The following is a 23,930-nucleotide window of genomic DNA, read 5'->3' on the forward strand; positions in this document are numbered from 1 at the left end:
TAAATATAGTAACATGCAGCAGAAGTTCTATGCAATGTACTGAAAAGTGATTTATTTAAAAAAACATCTTCATCGGACCACTGTTTTCTCATTCATCAGCAACACTCAATTCCTGACTGCACTGTTTTTACTAACATAACTAACATTTAATGTACATTGTACAGTAAGACTACATCTGAAAATGCATTAACACTATTTTCTGATGGTTCAGCACCATTGTTCCATTTTTAGGGATAATTCTATCAGGTTATACCTGCAAAATAATATATATCATCTGTCAAAATGTATTTGTAAATAGACTGGAAATATACATTAAAGCTTGCTGTGTGCCAACCCCTGTGTTTGATTGGTTCCTCCTAAGGTGTAGTTAGCCAATCAAACACGGGGGATGGCACATTCGAATTAGCATGAAGAGAGAGCTATAAGTGAGTACGGCTGGCCGTGCTTTCCAAGGATAAGCCAAACAAATATGGGGGTTGGCACATTTAAACTAGCATAAACACAGACCTATAACTGATAGGTTGAGCAATTTTTTTTTAACCCTTTGAAACCTGGACATGCTGGCCTGATGTCTTTGAAAAACATAATAAGAAGGCAATGAGCACCAATAGAAGAAAAGAAGTAAAAAGAACAATTAGATTGCCTGAAAATTAGCAAATAAATAAAATAAAATCTGCAAAGTTAAAAAAAATTTTTAATATATTATTATGATTATTAGGGCCTGAGCACCGAACAGTGCGAGGACCCTCCTGGAATACAAGAAATTATTTTTCTGCCAGATAAATTGCATTTTTGGAGGCTGCCCCAAAAACTCATGAAACTTGGTATGCATGTCCATCCTGAAAAATTCCTTATTTTTGTGGTTTCTGTTTATCTAATCAGATGAAGTTTTTAGTCTGTTCATCTCACTTTAGTCATTTTTATTACAGTAAAATAAAGCAAACACTTTATTTTCCTCATACTGTCTGTGCTTGAACGCCTGTATTCACCCTCTGTCCGAAACACTGTTCTAGCACCAGCCCCCCTCTCAAAAAAGCCCAGTCTGCTTCATAATTTGCCTCATAATTTGAAACTTCATTTAATATGAACATCAGACACTGTAACATTTTATTAAAGACAAAAAAATGAAGGGAAGTTGATCCCCTTTAATTCAGGTATTTGTATAGATAAAAAACAGCCCTTTCTACATGGACATCTAAATGGATTTTGACAAGTTATTGCATTTGTACATTACCTGGCAAATTTTGCATTCCTAGCAAAACACCTTTATTATAGAAAGTGATGCTCTAATCTCCAAAAACAGTGAATTAAACTAATGGGCTAAAATATCTGCATGCACACAGATATCTTTGTGCCATCATCCTCGGTTCTTCTGTAGCAAATTCCTCAGAAATGAGGTGACGGAGGGAACAGATGAAACTCCCAAAAATACAGTTTCCCACTGATCCTGTGATGGTTGTGCGTCCGTCTGTACACACACATTTCGGGTCACAGTCAGGGAGTGTGTGAAGTCGTATGTGGCTGTGAAGATAGCGCGTCAGTCATCTGTGCTGTCCCAGAATTCTTTGCTTCAGGTGATTTATTCATGTGACATTGTCTTTCTTCATTCAAAGAGCCGAGGAGCTGGAGCACGTCAGGGTGGTGGAAACGACCTAAGAGAAAATAAAAAATGTAATTATATACAATGCAAGTAAAGACAACTTATTATTTTGATATACTGTATCATGCTGTATATATTACAGTATATATTATATATATTTTCATACTGGACCAATTTCAAAACTCTTGTTTCCATTAGCCTGAAGTTACCCTGTCAGTGGTGAGATCCAGTGAAGAAGAGAGAAAAGAGAGACGACATGAAGAAGAAAACTTACCGTCAGTGGAGTCAAAGAACTCCTGCAGTCTTCCCGGCGTTCCCTCCAGCTCCTCGTACTCATGAGCCTGCAGGATCATCTCCAGCAGGTCAAACTGTTTCACCAGCCGGGCCTCTGGACTGCTCTGGTTTTCATACTCCTGCAGACAAACGTGTTAAAATGAAGAGCTCTGAGTCGATTAATGATTATTCACGAGTTACAAATAGAAGAGAAATACAAAACTAAAGAGACGTACTTCCCAGAGTCCGTAAATCTCCTGTTTGAGTCCCTCCGGCAGGAGAGCAGATAGATGTCTCATCGCCTCCTGAGAGAAACGTGACGAGAGAAATTAAAAAGGCCCAAAACAGCAATATGTCATTTTTTTGTTTTTTACAAACCATCGTGATGCCACCTGACCAGGTTTAATTTTAGGAAGCGTTCACACACTGCTCACTTGCCTCTTCTCTCCTGTGTTTCTCTGCTTTACTGACGTTGTCCGATGGAGCGATATCTCCCACAATGCACTCTGCCATGTCATGAACCAGAGCCAGCTTTATACATCTAAACTCAGCAAGGGGGAAAAAATTGTGATTTATTCTTTAAGCATCTAGTTGTTAGTATTTAAGTTTTTTTGCAACTAATTATTTGGACTGTACCGCACAAGCAAAGTGAAAATCTGACGAGTATTTATGTTTTTCTGAATGTTATGCAAAAGTCCCATTCATTTCAATAGCTGAAGGCTTTAACCCTTTGAAACTTGAGCAAATCAGGTTTATTTCTTGCAAAACGTGGGGACAAAATTAACAAGAAAATTGTTTTTAAAAAGTTACAAGGATATTGCGAATAAGAAGAAGAAGAAGAAGAAAAAAGAAAGGTAAAAAACAAACAAGAACTGACTCAAAAGAGTGCTGAAAATCCTTTTTTTTTCCCTTTGATATAATTTCAAATATATAAAATATTCATTATATATGTTGTTTTCTTGACATTTTTCCTTTTCAAAAATATTTTTCACATCTTTTCTGGTCACCTTTACTATTTTCTTGCAATTTATGGGACATTTCTTGCCAAGTTGCTCCCTGCCTTTTTTTCCAATGTTTTTGAAAGAAATCGAACCAATTTGCTCAAGTTTCAAAAGGTTTAACAGCTTGTAAAAGACATCTGAATGCAGCCCAAGAAAACTAATGTTTATCCAGGTCTCAAAGGGTTAAATGAAACCACAGAGGATGGAGTTCAGAGGTCAAACTGGCTTCAGTGGAATTTTAATCTCGTGAAGTTGCGTCCAGGTCGGTCTGTAAACTACCTGTCCTTGTCCACTGTGGGGTCGGTGATGGTCAGTGACATCATGGCCATGCGGTACATGTGGTCTGACACGCTCTCTGGCTTCTTCACGCCCCTGTACACCCAGCCGGTCCGAGGGACCCTCTGCAGGCGGGTGACCACAACACGTCAGCGGCACGTGAGAGTGAGACAGTTAGTCTGTGTGTGTGGATACTGACGCTGTAAACTGATTTGTTAGGTTTTGTACTCGTGATCTCAAAGATATGTATTTGAAAACTTTATCATATGTGAAACTTTTAATAAATACTTAATTTCTTTGAACGAACAAGCAGACAGGTAAAACCGCCGCCGCTCTTAAGTTGCAAAAAAATTGTTTTAAGGTATATTTATAGTTTTTTTAATTATTATTACTATTAGTTTAATTTCAGTTACATTCAACAGTGAAATTGCTGGTTTCAGTTGAGTTTGTATTAGTTTTGGTATTATTATTATTTCCTACATTTATTATAATGTGTTTTTTTTGTGCTAAAGACAATATTTAAGAAGTTAAAAATAGGAATCACAATACAAAAACAACACATTGTTATGGTAATTGTCTCTGTGTCATCTAGATATCCTCGTTGAATTTGACTAAATGTATGTTGTTTATATAATATATATATATATATATATATATATATATATATATAATACCAACACTAATAAAAAACTCAACTAAACATGCAAATTCACTGTTGAATTTAACTGAAACTAAACTGAAATTGAAATAAAATTATGAACAGAAATTAAAGTAATAATAATAATAATAACAATAATAATAAACACAGACACTTTTTTCTAAATTTTTCCTTTTTATTTTTTATTTCAGTTAACTGCAATATTTTTTAACATATAATTTTATTTTTTTAATTTATTTTTTTAGTTTAGTATTACCTAACCACAATAACCTTGGTGTATGTGGTGAGTCACACAGCACAGTCTGAGTGTATTAACACCAGCACACCGCTGCTACCCTGCAAAACAATCCCTTCATAAAGACATAGACTGTAGTTGTTTTTGTAATCAGGACAATGAAACTACTGTTCATGTATTTTGGAAATGCCCCAGTACGGTGACATTTTGGAAAGACTTTATTCGATATGTACAATCTCATATCCTGAATAGCTTTGCTCTTATGTATGTGGATGTATTATTTGGATTCTACAATGTATGCGGCTCTAAAAAGAATGAATACTAATAATTAACCTGCTTATTATTTTAGCTAAATTTCATATCCATAAATATAAATACACTTCTAAAAAGCCATTACTTAAACTGTTTCTATTGGAGTTACAGCAATATTCAGAATCTATTCGGACCTCCTCAAGCCCCAAAGCTGTTAAGACGCTTGACTATTTAAATTTATTTAATTGTATTAACTGAAAAAAAAGTTTTATTATGTATTGATTTTTGTACCCCTGGGATATTTTCTGTATTATTATAAATTCTTTATACTGTTGAATTTTGTAAACCTGACATACTGAATGCAGTGTATATTGATGAAATTACAATAAATTGTGGTTAAAAAAAAACAAAACAAAAACACCAGCAGCAGCAAAGCAGTCTGACAGGAAAAGCTACGCACTGGGTCTTTTAATGTGTTTTGATTCTTATATTCGGTCAGGGACCAGAACCGCAGAAAATTATCCAGAGTTTGGGCGTGAGTCTTACTTTGAGCTGTCCGATAAGTTTCATAAACTGCAGCATTTTGCTCATGCCGGCTGATGTCTCCGTGGTGGTCGCCATTGCTGTCCGTTGCCCCGGAAACCACAATGATGATGTAATGATCCAAAGCAGCCGCTGGGTGGCAGCATAAACAACACAACGAGCCAGAGTGAACACTGATACCTCCACACTACACTTATATCGTCAGTGTGTTTTGTAATATTTTTATTATTATTGAGGTTTTGTTTTATGCTTAAATGTAAAGTGTCGCGTTCTCGCTTTGAACACAAAAATTTAAATTCGCTGCTTAGAAATAAACTGCAGATGGCAGTAACGGCAACAAGCGCTAATTTGAAGGCACGAAGAAGAATCTGTTTAACCGGAAGTGAGAGAAGCGGGAGATTGAAAGACGGTAACAAACTTTTTGTTGCGCTGAAGTCACCCCTAAACATTTGTCAAAATGATGAAGAAGGCGCCCAAGTTGAAATACATTATCAAAACGAAAACGAAGACCAACATAAACGTGAGGCCGACGTCAGAAGCGATGGTAAGTAGTGCTAACGAGCTAACGACGCGGTTGTTTGTGACTGTTCGCTTTGTTTATGGCTAATGCTAACTAGCATAACAGACAAAATCCGCTGATTTATACAAACGTTTTATTTCTTCGCTTTGTCTTAGATTGAACTCCTGACTCTGCTGTTTCTGAGAAGTCTCGCTGAGGAGGCGAGGGCGAAAGCTTTTGAGGAGAAATCTGCGACAGTCAGAGCTCATCATCTCAGAGCCGTCTCCAAGGTTAGTTCAAAAGCTGCTGAGCTAAAACCAGTCTGTTTTTCTCCGTATCTGACTTTTATGAACGTCAAATCAATATCAGTCAAATATAAGATAACTGGATTTATCTCTTAGGGACTAACAATGTAACCGGACAAACGTCAAACATGATTTAGGCTAGGTTAGGTTTTATTTTTGCCACAATTGAAAACACGCAAAATGACAAAAATAACACAATATACAGAGTGCAAGCAGGGGAAAAACCCGAGTAGGCTTATTTGAAGCCTGCAACCACAAAAAAGGGTTAAAATTTCACAATGTTGTAAGAAACACGGACGTTAACACACAACAATTGAAATGACAACATAAAAATAAAAGTAATGCAAACTGATAACTATATATATATATATATAAAATTATAAAGTTATTAAAATAAAAAAGAGTGAATGTGTAATTCATATAAAGATGCAAGCATGTGTTAATATACAATATAGATATTCATATATAATTAACTGTGCAAAGGGCAAAAGAAAATGGTTCAAAATTTGCATCTTAAAATCCTTAAATATGTGAGTAAATAAATAAATATGGATCAAGCACCCACAATAGTTCAAGCATCAATCTCAGATGTTATTCAGTGGCTCTACAATATTGTTTCAAATGGTCAAACATAATCACAGATTGCAAACTGTATCTTAGGTCTACATTGCAGGTTTAAATAACCTCTGATCAGTGCTGCAACTGTTGTTTTCATCTTTGATTCATCAGACAATTATTTACTTGATTAATTGTCTAGACTATAAAAAATGTCAAAAAAGACACGTGAGACAGTTTTTTTTGTAGACATGAAATAGGGAAAACATATTTTGTTATGGTTGTTTCAGTGTGGAAAAGTTTCTTATGACTGTATTGTTATATGAAAACTAAAACATATAAGAAGATAGTCCCAAGTTTTTGAATACTTTTTAAGTTAGGGTTTTGTTGCACTGTTTTATTGTCATCATCTGTATTAAAAACAGTTGAGAAATGTTGTATCTTCTGAAAATGGCCCACATCTTAATGACTATAAATAGGCAGCAGTGGCAATAATGTCTATTTTTTTCTTTTACAATTTATGTTTGAGTATCTTAATTTAGTTTTCGGGTGGCAGTAGTTTGATCTTGTCTTGGCTCAGGAACTGGGTGGCGGCTGTTTTTAGTCCGGCACAGACCGGCCAGTACGGCGTGTGGTCTGGTAAATAAAGAGGTGCCAGTTAATACCTGGACACTGCCAAGCATGGCCTAAGTATAAGACATTTGGCCCCAGCGCACAGATATAAAAAAGGCCCCACCACGTCTTCTATATAGTAGTTGTGGTTTAGCCACCTTGTAGTCTTTTTTTTGTGATGAAGAACAGAGGGGGGGCCCTGAAACTTTGGGCCCCATTTAGTAACCCATCTGTGCTGCCAATGTGTCTTTGAGCAAGGCACAGAGCAGTTAGTTTTTTAGGGGCCAATGTAGCCCCATCTACTCTAGTATCATCCCTTCACAACAACTGCATGTCTGAATAACAGCGCAGTGAGAGAAAAATATCAGAGGGATAAAATTAATAAAATTTTCTTCTGCTTCTTCTTCTTCTTAACTTACAGTAAGTCTGTTAGTCACGTTTTGGTCAGAGATGATCAAAGATCATCTCTTGTTAAAGACTACAGTGATTGTCAGGCGTTTTAAGATGCTGCCTGGAGTCTAAATAGATTTGTGTTTAAAGGCGGGTGCATCAAAAAAGTTAAATGAAAAACATAGAACGTGTTGGAAACAACTGAGCCAGTAAATAGGAGGTTGTTTAGTAGGGGTGCTCAATCAAGATCATCGAGATCTCTGTCCTTTTCAGTATGAATAAAAGTCCTAAACATTTTATTATATCACTTTAGCCAATTTCATATAACATTTCAAAACAAAAATGATTTTTGATTGAATGCATTTGTCTGAATTTAGTCAAATTCAATCCAAAATACAGAACTGAAACACACATTTTTGCATTTTTGAGATGCTAGTATTTAGTGCTGGTATTGCTTCACAATAATAATAATTTTATTTCTTGAACACTTTTTTTGATGTCTCCATTTTGAACAGGAGACTTACAGAGGTTGTTTTCTGTCTTTATAGAAAATTCTGAAAAAAGCGCGGGGATGAGGACAGCCATGTGCGTCAGCATTAATTTCATGAACATTTTTCATGAACGATTGCAGCAGTATTTTTGCTGTTTTATGATGTATATGTTTTCTTCTGAAATGTCCTTTTTTATTCTATCTCTTGTGTATCTCTTCTGTCATAAATTTTATGTTCTTAATTAAATTTCTGTGAATCTTAAAATGGCTCATATTGTAGACCTCTCAGTCCCAAAATTTACAGTGTGAAACATTATAGCTCGCTCGATAAATCACGTCATCACTGCTGCTGCCATCAGGTCAACAATCACATTAGAAAGTGTCAAAAAATACAGCAAGACAAATAATACAAGCATGGAAAACAACTGTACTGAGTATATTAAACTTTGATCTCAAAGTTGTGGACAGCTCAGCATGCGTTAGTACTTCCAGATCACTCCGGCCCCCGTCTCTCTCTCCTATCATCCGTCATGCTCAGCCTTTTAAGCTGCATGCTTCACAGCTTCTTCACTGAGCCTCCTCCCAAATTCCTCACTTCTTCACGCTACATAGATTATCTGCGTGCTGAGATGCTATCCTGCTCATACCTTGTCACTGCAGGGTTCTTCACAGACAGACTTTTACTTTCTGAGGGTGTGTGAGTGGTGAAAAGGTCAATTATATCTTATTTCTTGCCATGTCTTTTTGATTTTTATTGAAAATATTTTTTTTGGTGCATTTTCTTTTTGGTGCATTTTCTTTTTGGTGCATTTTCTGCTCCAGCAGAAGCCTGATAGCAGGTGGTGACCTAAAAGCTGTTTTTATGGTTTGTAGTAAAATGAACTGTTGACCAATGTAAAGGAATACTTTTCTCCCAAAATAAGGATTTGTATATACTCACCCCATGTTTCCTTGAATTTGTGTTATCAAAACGTTTTTTGCTCACATGCCTACATGATGAAAGAAGAATCCAAAAAGTGTGAGTATTCCTGATGAATTGGATTAAAAGGGGCCGTCTGAGGGCATAATATTTCAAACTTTTCTCAAGAGATTAATTAAACAAAGGTACAAATTACAACGGTAACTTTTTTTTAGTCTGTGGCAGAGAACAGCGGGATGACTGCAGTTAACAGTAAGAGAATTAGAAAGTGCAGCATGAGAACGGAAACTGTTTCAAATATTCAGAATCAAGAAGTATCCATAAATCCATATTTTTGACAACACTAGTATAATCCAAGTCCAGAATTGCAATTGTAAATATAAAAAGTCTTTATGCAGCGCATGTATTTGAATTTTAGATCACATGAACATTATTACAGGTGTTTGTTCATATGGTTAAAATGGTCCCTAACCTAAGTACTGTCGTGGCATTCTCACTCCTTTGCTTGCTGTCCTCCATCTTAGTCATTTTTTCTGTTTGGCAGTGAAGACATTCCTTGGCCTCCAACGGTTATTTTCTTGATGAATCTGATCCGGCGCCCCGCTGAGCGTAGCTTCGTGGTGTTTATGTTCCCAGTCAGGTTGAGGAGGTGTTACTGGGTTTGTGGAGCCCCACCCATCTCACCTTTGAACCCTGACACCTGCCCTGCTGGTCTCTCCTTGATTCACATATTTTCATGGCCGAGCCTTCTAATAGTGATAATGCATTTGCAAACATTTTAAACAATCTTCCAAGTTTCTACCTGGCAGTTAACATGTGTTAATGAGGATAGAGTTAAACTTCTTCCCATTCCCCTGTTGGAGAAATGTGCTCTGCAAGCACAATCTAATCTATAAATCTGCTGCTTGCAAATTGATGGATGATATCGCTCTGCAGCAGCTGGCTGCACCTCCAGAGGTGTTATTCTATCGTCCTCCTCTCTTGATTTTGCACTTGTTCTGGGGGGATTTGAGAAACACTCCTCTTCCTCTATCAAAATAAAGAAATAGTCGTGCCTCGCCTGTGTCTGAGCACCTGTTGACAATTTAAGCCAGCCAGCGAAGCCCCGTCCAGCTCGTCTGTCTGGCTGTGTGTAACTTTTAACTCCGTCTCTCAGATAAATCAGCTCCAGTGTAAAATCTTGCTGTAAAGCCCCCGCTGAGTCCTCCTTTGACATTTTTCCAGGCAAGCCCAAGAAAGCACGGCAGTCCGTTCTGGCAGAGATGTTATTATGATAACTGGCTGTTCCTTCCTTAATAAGGAGCACATGGTTTCAAGTGTGTCCCTGTTTCTGTTCAATCCGAGGTCTAACAACAATATGACAATGTTTAGAAATAAGCAAAAGCAACAAACCCACATTTTGATTCTATAAGATTTGACAGGCTCTGAAAGGATTATGGCGTGAAGCAAAGAATCATAAATCCCACAGGGAAACCATTTCCAGGAAGGGGAACACTGGAGAATTCAAATCTGTTTTGAGAACCACAAAGTTCCCAAAACAGCCGATAATACACACCGCGACGCCAAACAACAAATTCTCTGGAGCTTATGGCTTTTATCACCTTCCAGTGTTTTTGTGGGAATCTCACATCCTCTCTGACACCTAAAGCGCTCCAGTTTTCTTTTCTCATTGGGTGGTAGTCAAATCACCCTGTGTTTGTGGTTTACAGTTTCTAAATCCAGTCTTCACAGATAACACGAGGTGCCCATTCATGGCTTAAGTTGAACTAAATCTAAAAAGTGTGCACACTTTGGTAATTTCAGATTTTCTGCAGTGGTTGTTTTGTCTTTTTCCATCCCTGTGACTTCATCCAGCCTGTGAAAAGCTGGTGTTGATCTTGTGATGACATGCCTCAAAAACATAGCTTCACTTTTATTGTTTTAAATGGAACCAAATGAAAAGATATTTTGTTGTCATGGTCACACACACACACACTCACCCTATTTGCCTTTCGGCTGAGCGCGTATGCTTTAAAGATGGGACTAAAACAGACGTCTCTGTACTCAGTGTTTTACAATCACCTCTAAACAAGCAATGTAGTTGACTAAATGTGAAAAAAAAACTGTAGCAATTTACTCAATAATGTATAGGTCAGATATTTAATTGGTGAAAACATCAATGCACGTCTGTATACAAATTGTGAGCTACAGTCAGTAAGATAATATTGTCACACATATTTATATGTCCCAACAAAATGTTGGAATACTTCATCCACAAAATGACTGTTTGTATATCAATTATTCCTTGAACATGTGAGGAAAACTTTGTTTTTCCTTGTATACCTCCACGGTGGATAAAATAAAATCTAAATTCTGTGAAAATTCACGATGAATTTAAGTAAAAGGGCTCCACATTTAACAACAGCAAAACTATATCAAAACATTTGTTACCAAACTCTTACACAAGTTGTACAATATAAAAACATATCTACCTTTTCTTCCTCAATTAGAAAAAATCTGGAATCTATGAAAACGCAAATATTGTTTATATAAAAAGTTTAAACTACTAACTCAGGGCTGCAACTAAAATTTATTTATTATTGAATGATCTGCTCATTATTTTCTCAATTAATCAAAAATCGTGAAACGTATCCTGTGTAATTTCCCAGAGCCCAAGATGAGGACTTCAGATCGTGTCATATCCGACCAAGAAGTCCAAAAATACAAAATCTTTCATAATATATGACCAAAGAAATCATAATATTCTCACATTTAAGAAGAATTAAATCTGCAAACATTTGGTTATTTGTCTTTAAAAAATCTACTAAAATGATTAATCAATTACCAACATAGTTGCATATTAATTTTCTAGTTTATTGTTGCAGCTCTACAATATTCTAAATCATACCTAAGTAAGTTGTTTATTGGACCACCAATGGTGTCGAGTTGTGATGTCATAAATTCACGCCTCTATCTATGTGTCAAACTCAGATTTAAAATGAGCATAAATAAACTGTCTTCCTTGCGCAGCTGAATGTAAATTTTGGTGTCAAACTCTGCAAAGTGAAGGTCAAGCATCTGCGTGAAGTAACAATAAGAAAACATATTTTTAATGAAGGGGGACTTTAAAACCCCCAGACTAATAAACTTATAAATGTGCGAATAAATGTTGAGTTTGCGACATGTCAGGATACATTTCCATCAGGTTGGAATTTAAAGTGTTGCTCCATTTCTGTGAAGAGACAGTGATGTGATAAAAGATCAGGAGGAGTGTCGTAAAGGACGGCTAAGTCAAGAGAGGAGGTTGGGAGTGTGTCTGTATGTGTGTGTGAAACAGAGACAAGCCCACAGCAGCTCACCCAAACTTACAATAAATCTGGGTTGCGACTATCATGATGGTTTCTCTTCTGTTTGCGTTCTTCGTGGCGTTCTGCCGGCTTCAGTGATCTCATGGAATGCACGTTGAATTTTTCTTCAAGAAAACGTTTGCACTCGAATGCTCTCTCACCCAGACTGCAGCCTCTACATGGGTCCATTTGAGTGAACTTTATTTTAAAATGTACATCGTGGGATTTTGGATGTGATGCAAGGCATCGATGCTGCACTGAAGGAGAAGGAAAATGCGATTGCCATCAATAATTTGGATTCTGCACTTCATGAATCTTACAAAAGGCCTTGATGACGCAAGACGTGAGTATTCATGCACATCATATCTTGTTTGACATGGCTTGTGTGAAATGTACCTTATCTTTTGCTTGGTTTTCTGGTGGAAGATAGTAAACAGTAGACAGACACAACATATGGAGACAATAAATGTGCTCTTTCAGCTTTCAGGGAACAATGTGGTCATAGATTTCCATTGGTTTTACCCCCTTGCACATTATGAATTGCAGTTTGGCTCTGTCTGTTGGCTCATAAAAAAAGCTGCCCGTAAAATTTCATCCTGCACAGAGCACATGAGTTTTGCATTCTAGTTGCACGAGCTCAGAAAGAATATTAAACTCACTCAGCGTTTTTATAGGCAGAAGCACACATCTCATATCTCCTCTCCTCAGGTAGCTCCTCCGTGAGCAGACTCTGTCCGTCAGGTTGTGTGACCTGCTCTGCCCTGAACGGCTGTCTGTCCTGTAAACCTCGTCTCTTCTTTCACTTGGAGCTGGACGGGATGCGGCAAAGGGGCGCCTGTCTGTCCACTTGTCCCCGGGGTCACTATGGCAAGCGCTCTCCGCACATCAGCGCCTGCACCAGTGAGTACTGAGGGACACATAGAGGAGTGCTTAAAGGGACACTTTACCCCAAACTCAAAGATACATTTTTTTTCTCTCTTATCTGAAGAGCTATCATGGTTCCCACGGTCATGGAAAACCTGGAAAAGTCATGGAACTAGTAGAAAACTTTGTGTGTGTGTGTGTGTATATATATATATATATATATCTTTTTTCCTAAAATCTTTTAACAATTTCTGAAGAAAACGTAAAAATATGTTGCCGATTTTTAAAGAATATCACAGGTTTGGAAGGCCTTTGTCTTATTTCAAAGATTTTTTTAAAAAAATGTATTTGTGGCATTTTTTATAGAAAACTATAATTAAAAAATTTTAGGAAAAAGTTGGACATTTCTATAGCTGATGTCCTCAACTCGCACAATCTGGATCCATAAATAGCACTACAGGTAAGGAGGGAAAATGTATTTTTGATTTTTGGACAAACTGTCCATTTAAGTCAGCGGCTCTAATGTATCGGACTCTCCAGGGTCAGGCTTGAAATATCTTTTATGTAAACTGAAAACTTATTAAAGTAAATATCATTTTACGCTGACCAAAGTTTATTTTCATCGGCCTGCAGGGTGTAAGGAGGAATGCGCCTCCTGTTTCAGTGAAAGTTTCTGCACACATTGCCGCCCAGGTCACTTCCTGTTCCGCGGAAAATGTGAAAACAGCTGTCCAAATGGGCTGACGGCAAACGCAGTACTGCGAGAATGCACAGGTGAGGCACCGTGCAGCATGTTGCACAGCACAGTTTGCATGATATCAGGTAACTACAGTGAGATTTTTTTTGTCTGTTTCAGACTGTTCTCCAGGCTGCGAGTTGTGTGTGAGGAGGAACATGTGTGTGAGATGCAGAGCAGAGCTGTACTTTCTCCACGGCCAGTGCCATCAAACCTGCCCAACGGTATTCGAACCTGATGTGCAGCTGATGCAATGCGTCCTCCCCGGTGAGAGAAATTCACTTTCGTTGACTGTTTCCTCACACCTGAGACAAATACATTGCTTTACGTTTTCATCTCTCGCTACCTCTGAGTGTCTTTCTCATCATCATGTCTCTCCTCAGTGCACTGTGAGGTCGGAGGATGGACATCTTGGGGTCCATGTGTTCGGAAAAAGAGCAAGCAGGCCTTCAGGAGGGGACAGGAGACACGTATCCGACAAGTTCTGCAGCATCCAAGTGTTTACGGTGACCCCTGCCCTCATGTGTCAGAGATCAGGAAGTGTGTTGTCAAAAAGAGACTGAAGAGTCGACCCAGGTTCTAATAAGTTAAAAGGGAGCCCCTTATAGACTTTTAGTTGAAATTTCAGAGATATTCAGATTGTTATTGCACATTTTATATTGGTTGGTTAAACTATTATGTATTAAACTATTGTAAATTTTAAAGATGTAGTCATCTCAAGTAAAACAGATTTTTTTATGCAGTCCAACAGAATGAACTTTTCTGCGATAAGTTCAAGTCACTCTATTATCATGCTGTGGGTAAAAAGATGGTATGTATTGTTTGAATTTCTCTAAACCAATCAAAATTGTTGTGGGCGGTGCTAAGCCAAGGATGCAGTGACAGTGCCCTTGCAAACAGTATCAAAGTGACACACACCCAGTGACAGGGCTAACTGTTAGCATCACACGGCATACATTACCCAGCGGTTACTAACGAGTTTAATGACAGAGTCGAGCTGCTTTGATATTGGTGTGAGTTTGTTAGGATTGTTTAACAGAGGTTGTTGTTTCCTGTAGCGAAGGTGATTTTTAAAAAAAAACTATAACACCCAGATGGTGGAAGGAGGAGCACTATCTCAGTGTCATCTATATTTTTTTCCCAATGCATTGTCTACAGAGCAGCTCCACACTAAATACTTGATAAAATCAAAAATTTAAGGTTTAGCACTCTATCTTTTGGATTTGGGAGAGACTTATTCAAAGTTCATTATCTTTTTAGACTATCTTTGACCAGAAGAATAACAAGTATGAACTTTTGAAAATAGCTGTTGTTCTCCTGTACGACTATTATAATATTTTGGTTGTATAGATATTTTCTGGGGATGCATGATGTTGGATTCTTTTGCCAATATCTGATATCCTCTCATACAACAACTCATTGAGCCGATAATCAATATTGATATATCCACCTAATTTTAGTGATCATCAAGTCTATTCTGTATGGAATTAACATCATATTATGCATACTCCTACCGTAACAGCTGCAGATGAAGATATTAAATACAATGCTTTGCAGTGTATAAAATATTAATTAATTGTGCAAAATAAGAAAAATACTTCAGCTTAGGGTTGATGTCTTGTACATGTTCACTTTGTCACCTTAAAAATAAGTATGTGATAACGGCAGAAATCAGCACGTTGGTCGATTCAGACATTTAATTTAAAGCTAATATCTGCCGATATCGATGATGTGCCGTTATCGTGCATCCTTAATATTTTTAGCCTATGGTGTGGGTATTTTGCACCATAATGAGTCAAATTATCATGACACAATAATATACATGTATGGTACTTTTAATTAATATGGCCACATGCTTTGACATAACCACCGAAATAAAATAAAAAAGAAATCAATTTCCATAGAAACAGCCCGTAGACTTATAGTAATGTGATCAATACCTCCCCCAAAAAGATCTGCCTTACAAAAGAAAAACATTGCTCTTTTTAAAATGAGTGAAACTTGCATTTTTATTTTTTAACAAACACGTGGTCATAATTCATAACAGAGGTAATGCGCGTTACGTTCTGTGCGCAGATCTACAAATCATGTATACTGCACTGGAAAGGATGTGACGCCGATCCAGGAACACTGAAGTCAGTCGGACTTTGACCGGAACCCTGGTCTGACCACAGCTCAGTCCTCACTTAGCGTACATAACTTTATAACCAAAAATAAATGCAGCTTTATACATTTCTCCATCTGCGCTTCTGCTGAGGACGCTTCTACAGATATCACACTGTTCAGGTGAGTGTTTGAATACAGATGTTAATAAAATGGAAGCTCAGTGACAGCTAACATGCTAACATATGCTTACAGCAGCTGTCAAGTTAGCGTTAGCATAACGTTAGCTAGGTTAATGTTACCTTGACGTTAGCTTTACAGTATTTTAGTCGTCGTGTTACTTAACATTAAATAGACGAGTCTGTAATGCTACTGCCAGTAATATAGGCTTAATTTACAATCTAATGCAACTAGAATATTAGTGTGTTAGCTAATGTTAGCTTAGCATTGCGTTAACTGTCAAACAGCAGGAAAGAGGCCTCTGATATAACTCGTAATAAGCTGCAAAGTCACGGATGCCAGCCAGTCCGCGCTTTCGTAGTTACGTTTCCTAAATTAGCATTGTTTATAAACTGCATTTAATTTTAAAATGTTTGCGAAAAGCGTATCTTTCTGTTGTGCTTGTGCTTGAGGGTGTTTCCAAAACTATCAACAGAGCAGCGCATGTCAAGTGGGGCACCTCCAAATATGCAGTCACGGATAAACAATATGTTCACATGAACTAACACATAGGCCATGCAACACAAAGTTAGCCAGGTTGATAATAAAATATATATGTAAATTAGATATTGGATAATACAGTAAAAGCTTGTTTAAATTAAGTTTAAGTATACGAGGTACAGTTAGATGATACAGTCTAAGTGTTGCCAGGCAGACCTGTTGTGATGATGCTGTGTTTCTCTTTGCAGCATGGCAGGCTGTGGAGAAGTTGACCGCTCAGTAAGTGCTCTGGCTCCCTCTAAGCTAATAGAGGAGGTAGGAGACACTTCAGCTACAGACCCCTCAAGTTCCTCCTCCACTACCCCGGAGTGTGCCATCTGCCTGCAGAGCTGCGTCCACCCTGTTCGCCTCCCGTGTTTCCACGTCTTCTGTTTTCTTTGTGTGAAAGGTGCTTCCTGGCAGAGCAAGCGCTGCGCTCTCTGCCGACAAGAAGTCCCAGAGGACTTCCTGGAGCGGCCGGTTCTCCTCTCACCTGAAGAACTGAAAGCAGCAGCTGCAGGGGTGAGCCGCAGTGGAGGGACCGGAGGTGGTGACTATGCATGGTACTATGAGGGGCGCAACGGCTGGTGGCAGTATGATGAGAGGACAACCCGTGAGCTGGAGGAGGCCTTCGCCAAGGGCAGGAAGAGCACAGAGATGCTGATTGCAGGGTTTCTTTATGTGGCCGACCTGGAGAACATGGTGCAGTATCGGCGCAATGAGCATGGACGCAGACGCAAGATAAAGCGGGACATTGTAGATATCCCCAAGAAGGGAGTGGCAGGACTGAGGTTAGATCCCGAACATGCCCCCATCCCTGCAGCTGTCATCCCAGCTGTGGCAGAACGTGTCAGCTCAGCTGATGGATCGGACACTGACGGCCAATCACAATCTTCATCATTTGCGATTATGGCATCTCTTCCCCCTGTCAGACCTCCGACACTCCTGGGGCGCCATCTCACTAGTTCCCCTCTTCCCTCACCCTTAAGTGTGGAAGAGTCTTTCTCCCAGCTCCTCATCAGCCAGCCCGAGGGCGAAGAGGTGGAAGGAGACGATGAGCTGCACACGTATGAATATGCATCCGGCAGCAGTGAGAGTGAGGAGGAGAGGGAGTGCGACAGAGGGAGAGGAGAATCGATGCCACAGAGGAGACACATGCAAAGACCGCTAAGAGAGAGCCAGCCAGCCAGGATGCCTCCGAGGGGTGGGCCCTCCAGTTCTGCACTCAGTCTCCGCTCACGCAGTCCTGATGGTCAGTGCACTGTGACAGAAGTGTGACAGCGACAGGACAGTGGTTTCTGTTCTACAGATGACAGTGCTTAAACTTTAATCAGGTCGGCAAAAAAGTTTGAAAACCAGTATGCATCTTTAAAGGTCCCATGAAATGAAATATACCTTCTTCATGTGCTGTTTTGTCATTCTGTGTATTTTGCCCTATCAATCATGTGCCAAATACAACCCTAAAATGTATTTTACTTATTTTTATATCAAAACATTCTTGGCCTATTCAGATGTCTCCATACATTTGAGTGTATGTTTCATGTAGTATTGCTGAAATAATAAAACATTTGTCATTTCATGGGACCTTTAACACACAAATTAAAGCCTTTTGTTATAAACTTCAAAAGCGAGTTTCAGCCAGCAATATATAATGCACACAGTGATAGTTATGCATCGCTCTCAGCAGCAGGTTATGTAGTGAAGTATAACAGTCTTGAGCCCTTTTTACACCTTGTATTAATATGCGTCCTGGCTTATTTGGTCACAAGTGGACCACTCTGAGTACAGGTGTAAGTTCCACATAGCCCTTCAGTTAAATCAAATTTTACTTAAATAAAGGCAGTAAGTGTTCCTATAGTGTGACAAATCTCCCACTGGTTAAAAGCAACAACACATTTGGTCTTTGCAAACTGAAATGATTCACTGGTTTATTTGCATACAGAGTGGAGAAGTGAGATCTGAACACATGTGGTCATTTGAGACGCATGTGGAGAGGCGTCTAATGCCAGCTGTAGAATAGAGCTGTCCACTTGTGACTGGATCACCCAAGTGACATGATAATACCAGGTGTAAACAGACTGTTGTTGAAGTCAAAGAAAGTTGAGAAACTACAGCAGATTCTTGGTAAATATTGGCCAAAAACTATAATTTGTCACTGCCTTTCCATCGGTTTGTGACATGGCAATACAACCTCTTTTGAAATTATCATAATTTTTCTTGTACTGGGATCAGACACTTCAAAGGTATTTAAACCTTTGAAACGTCAGCAACTTGGCTTGCTTTCAGTTGAAATTACAAGAAAAAAAAGGCATTGGCCATCTTGGCAAGAATTGTTCCGCAAATTGCAAGAAATAAGTGGATTTGTTAAATTATTTTTAAAGAAGCAAGGGAAAATTGTCCAAAAGATACTTAGAATTATCATAACATTTAAAACTATTTTATAGAATGATTTTTTAAGCACTTTTTCTATTATTTCCTTTTTTTCTTGTTTGTTTTATTTTACTTTGTTGATTTCTAATTTTCATGTAATCTGCTTGTACTTTTTACTTTTTTGCTAATTTTTTTTGTCATTTCTTCTAAAGTTCCTCATTGCCTTTTACCTATGTTTTTGAAAGACATCAAGTCAATTTGCTCAGGTCTCAAAGGGTTAAATTACACCGTCTTTGTTCTCTAATCTTTAGGTTAATGTGGCTGATTCTGTGATGGTGTAAAAAAACAAATCAAGCTTAAATGTAGCAGCTTATGTACCAATTACATAGTGTTAAAACTGCTCACTTTTCCCGCTTTGCTGCGTAGGTTTTTTTGAAGTTCAGGACCTAATTAATAATATTCAAACTGGAGTTTGTGTGTGTGTGTGTGTGTGTGTGTGTGTGTGTGTGTGGGTGTGTGTGTGTGTGTGTGTGTGTGTGTGTACGAGGAAAAGAGACTGTATTACCTGTATTTTAGTGTGAAAGTCTTGTTTTAATAATGCTGTGTGTTTGTGTTGTTGTGAGCAGGGTCGGGTGCTGAAAGCTACTGGCAGAACCACTGGAAAGTGTTTGGCTAAATACGTAGAGGGACACATTTGGATTTCTATTTCTTGTCGTAGTGCTCTCGATAGAGCTACTACCAGGGCACTGACACGTACTTGGACGATCTCGAGCTGTCCTCACGCACTCTGTTCCGTTTTCGCCTCAGCTGCTATAATTTTAACTGTCAACTCATCACTGTTGGTGTCTTAATGTGTGAATTACCCAAAACGTCTGTCTGTGTGGTGTTGCCTCTGTGGTGTTTTGTCAAGTCATTAAATATCTATAATTTAAAGTGTTGGATGATGCGTCCTTTTTTTTTTTAGTTGAGAACTATGGGTAATAATTTAGATTAATGGGAAGACTGGAAACAAACGTGGCATTGATCCACAGGCCTGTCTGCAACATTTGTCCTGATTTTAAATGCAATGTAGTCAAAAAGTCCACTGGATGGAGCTGTTGCACACATTAAGCTGTGCTTCATGCCACCTGATCTCAGGCTCCACACAAGTAAGATGGTTGGAAACTTGCCAATAAGAGCAATAACATTCTTTCTCAGTCTTTTCCGACACACAACAGCAGTTATTTTTACAGCTTCGTCGCTCTGGTCTTCTCTAATACTGCTGATAAAAGACACTGGGAGTGTTATAACTTGCTGTTACTGGTGCTGCACAAAGCATGGGATTGTGAATGTACAGGTTTGTTTCAGGTTTTCCAAAACCAAAACTACTTCCACCAGTGCGGCTGCAGTGTTTGCCAGCTGAATAAAAGCACAGGCTCAGTGTGTGCACATGGTTTGTGACTTGAATAAGAAACACGTCTTAATGAGCCAAACTCTGGCAAGTAGCTTTGTAGAGCTTCCATGTAACTTTGTAACTTCGCTGACAAGAGCAGTGAAATGTTGTCTGGCTAAAGATGTGTTTTTGTATTTTCGATGCTTTAAGTATAATTAACATCTGCAGACTTTAACCCTTAGGGATTGTTTGGTGTGTTTTACATGTTTTACTTTCTTCATTTTTGATAATCTTGGCCGTGTTCATGCATATGGCATACATGAGATTAGCATTGCAAAATTTTGAATAATAGTTTTCATGGGAAAAATATTTGTCCTATTTTTTCAGAATTCTGATTTTTTCATCTGAATTATCTTAGACTTTTAGACTCTATCAGCTTAGAGGGAGCCAGAGCTCTTTCTTAGACTAGATTATCTTGTTAATTAAAAAAAAATAGAAGGATTTTTCTATGAAAACTTTTCAGAATAGGAAGATAAAACCCTTATTAATTCCAAAAAAGGGTTGCTGTTTTTCTCGTGAATGCATTATGCTTCTTTACATGTAGATGACAAGTTCTGAAATATTTGGTGGTGATGAGTCGGACTAAAGTTTCCTTATTGTGTTTAGCGATCCAAGGTGCCAGTGAGCATGCTGATTGTTTTGTATTTACTTAAGTCCACTTATCAGTAATCAGTTACCAATCAAAATATCATACGCGACGATATATGTGATATTTTTCCTATATAGAGCTCAGCAGCTGGACTTCTCTGTTGTATCCAGGTAGATCAAGAATATGTCACATGATAGAAAGGGTGAAACTTTAGCTGGCATGCTATGAGACACAGACAGATTAACATGTCATGGAAACATACTGTATTTAGATTGAACCTGTATAGAGCTGCATCTGTCCATGTGAAGGACAGTTATGTTGCGTCTGAGTTAAAAGAGGACAGATATTGAGTGTGCGTGATAAGTCATTGACTGCTGCTCTGCATGATGTGGCCAGACGAACACACAGACAGACTGACAGGAGACAACACTACTATATGTTTTCAGACACATGGCTGCCCTTTAACTCCCTCATACGTGCGATCATATCCTGCTCAAATACCTCGTGTAGTCTCGTTCTTCACACTACAGAAAATACACACGCTGTCTCCAATCCCTCCACAAATAGTCCTGTCAGACCCACATCTTTCGGCACCCCGAGGCCCGCAGCATGGCATTGTTGTTGCATGGATTATTTATGACCTTGTTTTTATTGAACAAGGTCAACTGACTATGTAAATTGAGTGTTTGTCTATTTTATTCTGTAAAAAATGGAAACATGCATGCATTTTTTGCAGCTGTTCTTTTTTTGTAACACGTTTGGTATCTGTGTCAGTTTTTATGGTGCAATTTTAATATTTGGATTCTTTGCTGCAGCTGTGCATGTTGCGTCTGTGCGTTTATGTACAGTATGTCACAAGTATTTCTAACCATAATGCTGAGATTCACAGACGGGGTATCTCACTCCTGCAGGAGCCAGGAATGACCTCACTCCTACTGTAACCATCATCGACCTAACACCATTAGAGCCTATCAAGTGACACGCCTCGCTAAGCTCGCTGCTACTGAACCATTTATAACATCGATGCGTCACATCATTACTATGATGACTTCTAAAATCATAAAGTTTATATTATGAGTATTCTCCTTAACTATATACAGTAACACATGACTGCACAGTCCATGTTTGGACTGTATCCATCATATCTGCTATCTAAAGGAGACTGAATGGTGAGATATTAAATGGAATTTGAACCTGGAATTTGCTTCACACTTTACGCACCACTTTATTACATACACTGACCTAGAGATTAAAAATAGGCCTATTCCTTAATCTACAGACAGAAATGTTCTGCAGGAGGTACAAGATGGTCGACTAACGTCAGACTTAAGTGTCAAAATCATGCTGGTCGACTAATGTTTTAGTGGCAAAATCATGCCATAAACACAGTTAGGTTTGTTCAGCTTAGTTTAGCATAAAGATTGGAAGCAGGCTGAAAAGTCTGTCTTACTCAGCTCAAAGTTTTAAAAGAAATTTGTGCATCAGTACCTCTACATTTTGGTATCTAACAGATTAGAACTAGTTTGTTTTGTTGCGTAAAAACTGCAACTTGTGATTTTAGAGGGAGCCCTGTGGTGCCTTTGCTGGTGCAATATAGTGACAGGCTGCCACAAAATACAATTCGGCCAATAGGCACCTTTCAAAACACTCAAGGACACCTTACAACAAAGAGTTAAAAACAAGCAGCAAAACATCCATCAACCTATACAATAAATTAATATAAGACAAATCATTGTCATAAACAGTAGGCATACATTCATTATAATAAAATCATCATCAGATGATATCAAAATATATGTCACTATAAAGTCAAAGTGAATATAGCAGCTATAAATATACGTTAACAGCAAGTGAATGGTCCATGGATAGTGAAAAATGTAACAACAACAAAAATGAGGTTGAGTTATTTGTGTTATTTTGTTGTCAGGACCCCTGCAGGCACCTGTGGTTTCCCTTTTCAGACAGAGTAGTCAAATGTGCCTCCAACACTTTCTCCCTCTATTGTAGACAAACAGCAACATGTATGACTTTATCAGTCAAAAGCTGAACTGCAACTCATGCCATAATTTGAGTTCAAATATGAGCACAAAATGATACTGCAAAAAAACTTAAACATTCATGAATTTGGATTTGAATTGGTGGGTTGAATAAGTTTTGCAGTAGCTAAGTGTACCGTATGAACCGGCAACTAATGTGTAGACAAGTGATGGACTGCTTTAATGATAAGTAGGCTTATCAGGGTATTTAGCGTGCTCATTAGCATGCTCATTGTCGCCTTGAATCACCACTGTAAAAATAAATAAGGTCCTCAGTCGGAAACATGGCCACCAAATAGTTCAGAGCATTTGTCACCACACGTGCTTCGCTGGGGTTTCTACGTTTAAGGGGGCGAAGATTTGACAGTTGCACCTTCTCCATTCCAGCCTGTCAGTCAGTCCTGTTGGGCAAAGACGCTGAAGAAACATCTGTGTCTGTTGTTCCCTCAGCCTGCCACAGTGAAAACAACCCGCTGACCCCAGATTTAATTTACATTTATCTTGTATCGTTTGTGTCTGGTCTGCCTCATTCCTGTCCAGCCAATGAAAGGGCATGAAATACGGCAGGTTTTTGTCCCTTTGACCATTTAACACACAAGTGTGTGTGCATTATGTAGACTTTATTGCAGTCCATTAGTCCATGTAAACATTGTTGTCTTTGCAGCCCTTTTCTTGCTTTTTGAGATCATTTGTGCCTCTTAAAGTAATTTTGTGTCTTTTTAGGGATTATTTTGTGCCTCTGTTTATTTTGTGTTCTCTCATGTTTTTCAGTGTATGTGTGTGTCATTTTGAGCCAATTTGGAGTTTATTTTAGGTAATTCTTTGTCTTTTTTGGTTGCTTGGTGTCTCATCTAGCCTGATTTGAGTTTTTTGTAGGTAATTTTGTGTCTTTAGTGGTCATTTGGTGTCTCTTTGTAGTTATTTTGTTCATCCTCAAGGTTGCTTTCTATTAATTTGAGTCATTTTGGAATTTTGGGGAAAATTTTGTATCTTTCTTTGATTGTTTGGTGTCTCTTTGAGCCTGTTTTGTGTTTCTTTTAGGTAATTTTATGTCTTCTTTAGTCATTTTGCATCTTTTTATAGTTATTTTGTTACCTCAAGGCTGTTTTTTTTTGTCTTTATGGTTGTTTTAAGTGGCTACCTGGTCATAAAGTGTCACTTAAGTGA

The 23,930-nt window shown here is 38.3% G+C and overlaps 4 protein-coding genes across 6 annotated transcripts; 3 read left to right on the top strand and 1 right to left on the bottom strand.

The window, feature by feature from the left end:
• Window positions 1-1,093: 1,093 nt before the first annotated feature.
• Window positions 1,094-4,922, bottom strand: hddc2 (HD domain containing 2). The gene is made up of 6 exons (XM_042503682.1): window positions 4,842-4,922; window positions 3,154-3,275; window positions 2,312-2,414; window positions 2,110-2,178; window positions 1,875-2,013; window positions 1,094-1,652 (listed from the first exon to the last, which is right to left on the bottom strand). Exons 1-6 carry the CDS (start codon window positions 4,914-4,916, stop codon window positions 1,495-1,497), a joined length of 666 nt encoding a protein of 221 aa, XP_042359616.1. The 5' UTR covers window positions 4,917-4,922; the 3' UTR covers window positions 1,094-1,494.
• A 295-nt stretch (window positions 4,923-5,217) lies between these two features.
• Window positions 5,218-7,954, top strand: cenpw (centromere protein W). The gene is made up of 3 exons (XM_042504022.1): window positions 5,218-5,382; window positions 5,514-5,627; window positions 7,748-7,954. Exons 1-3 carry the CDS (start codon window positions 5,296-5,298, stop codon window positions 7,772-7,774), a joined length of 228 nt encoding a protein of 75 aa, XP_042359956.1. The 5' UTR covers window positions 5,218-5,295; the 3' UTR covers window positions 7,775-7,954.
• Window positions 7,955-11,929: 3,975 nt separating this feature from the next.
• On the top strand, window positions 11,930-14,189 carry LOC121955979 (R-spondin-3-like). Its single transcript, XM_042504077.1, has 5 exons — window positions 11,930-12,277; window positions 12,643-12,834; window positions 13,432-13,572; window positions 13,655-13,801; window positions 13,918-14,189. Exons 1-5 carry the CDS (start codon window positions 12,208-12,210, stop codon window positions 14,115-14,117), a joined length of 750 nt encoding a protein of 249 aa, XP_042360011.1. The 5' UTR covers window positions 11,930-12,207; the 3' UTR covers window positions 14,118-14,189.
• Window positions 14,190-15,672: 1,483 nt separating this feature from the next.
• Window positions 15,673-19,639, top strand: LOC121955383 (E3 ubiquitin-protein ligase rnf146-like). 3 transcript variants are annotated; one of them, XR_006106629.1, is made up of 3 exons: window positions 15,673-15,820; window positions 16,546-17,670; window positions 19,333-19,639. XR_006106629.1 is itself a non-coding variant. In XM_042503317.1 (3 exons), exons 2-3 carry the CDS (start codon window positions 16,547-16,549, stop codon window positions 19,380-19,382), a joined length of 1,092 nt encoding a protein of 363 aa, XP_042359251.1. In that variant the 5' UTR covers window positions 15,673-15,820; window position 16,546; the 3' UTR covers window positions 19,383-19,639. The 3 variants fall into 3 exon arrangements, 2 of the variants coding, with proteins under 2 accessions (XP_042359251.1, XP_042359252.1); XM_042503317.1 differs by having other exon boundaries at window positions 16,546-17,588; XM_042503318.1 differs by lacking the exon at window positions 19,333-19,639 and having other exon boundaries at window positions 16,546-18,733.
• The last annotated feature ends 4,291 nt before the right edge of the window (window positions 19,640-23,930 follow it).

This window comes from Plectropomus leopardus, chromosome 16, assembly GCF_008729295.1.
Source record: "Plectropomus leopardus isolate mb chromosome 16, YSFRI_Pleo_2.0, whole genome shotgun sequence".
Classification (NCBI taxonomy): Eukaryota; Metazoa; Chordata; class Actinopteri; order Perciformes; family Serranidae; genus Plectropomus; species Plectropomus leopardus.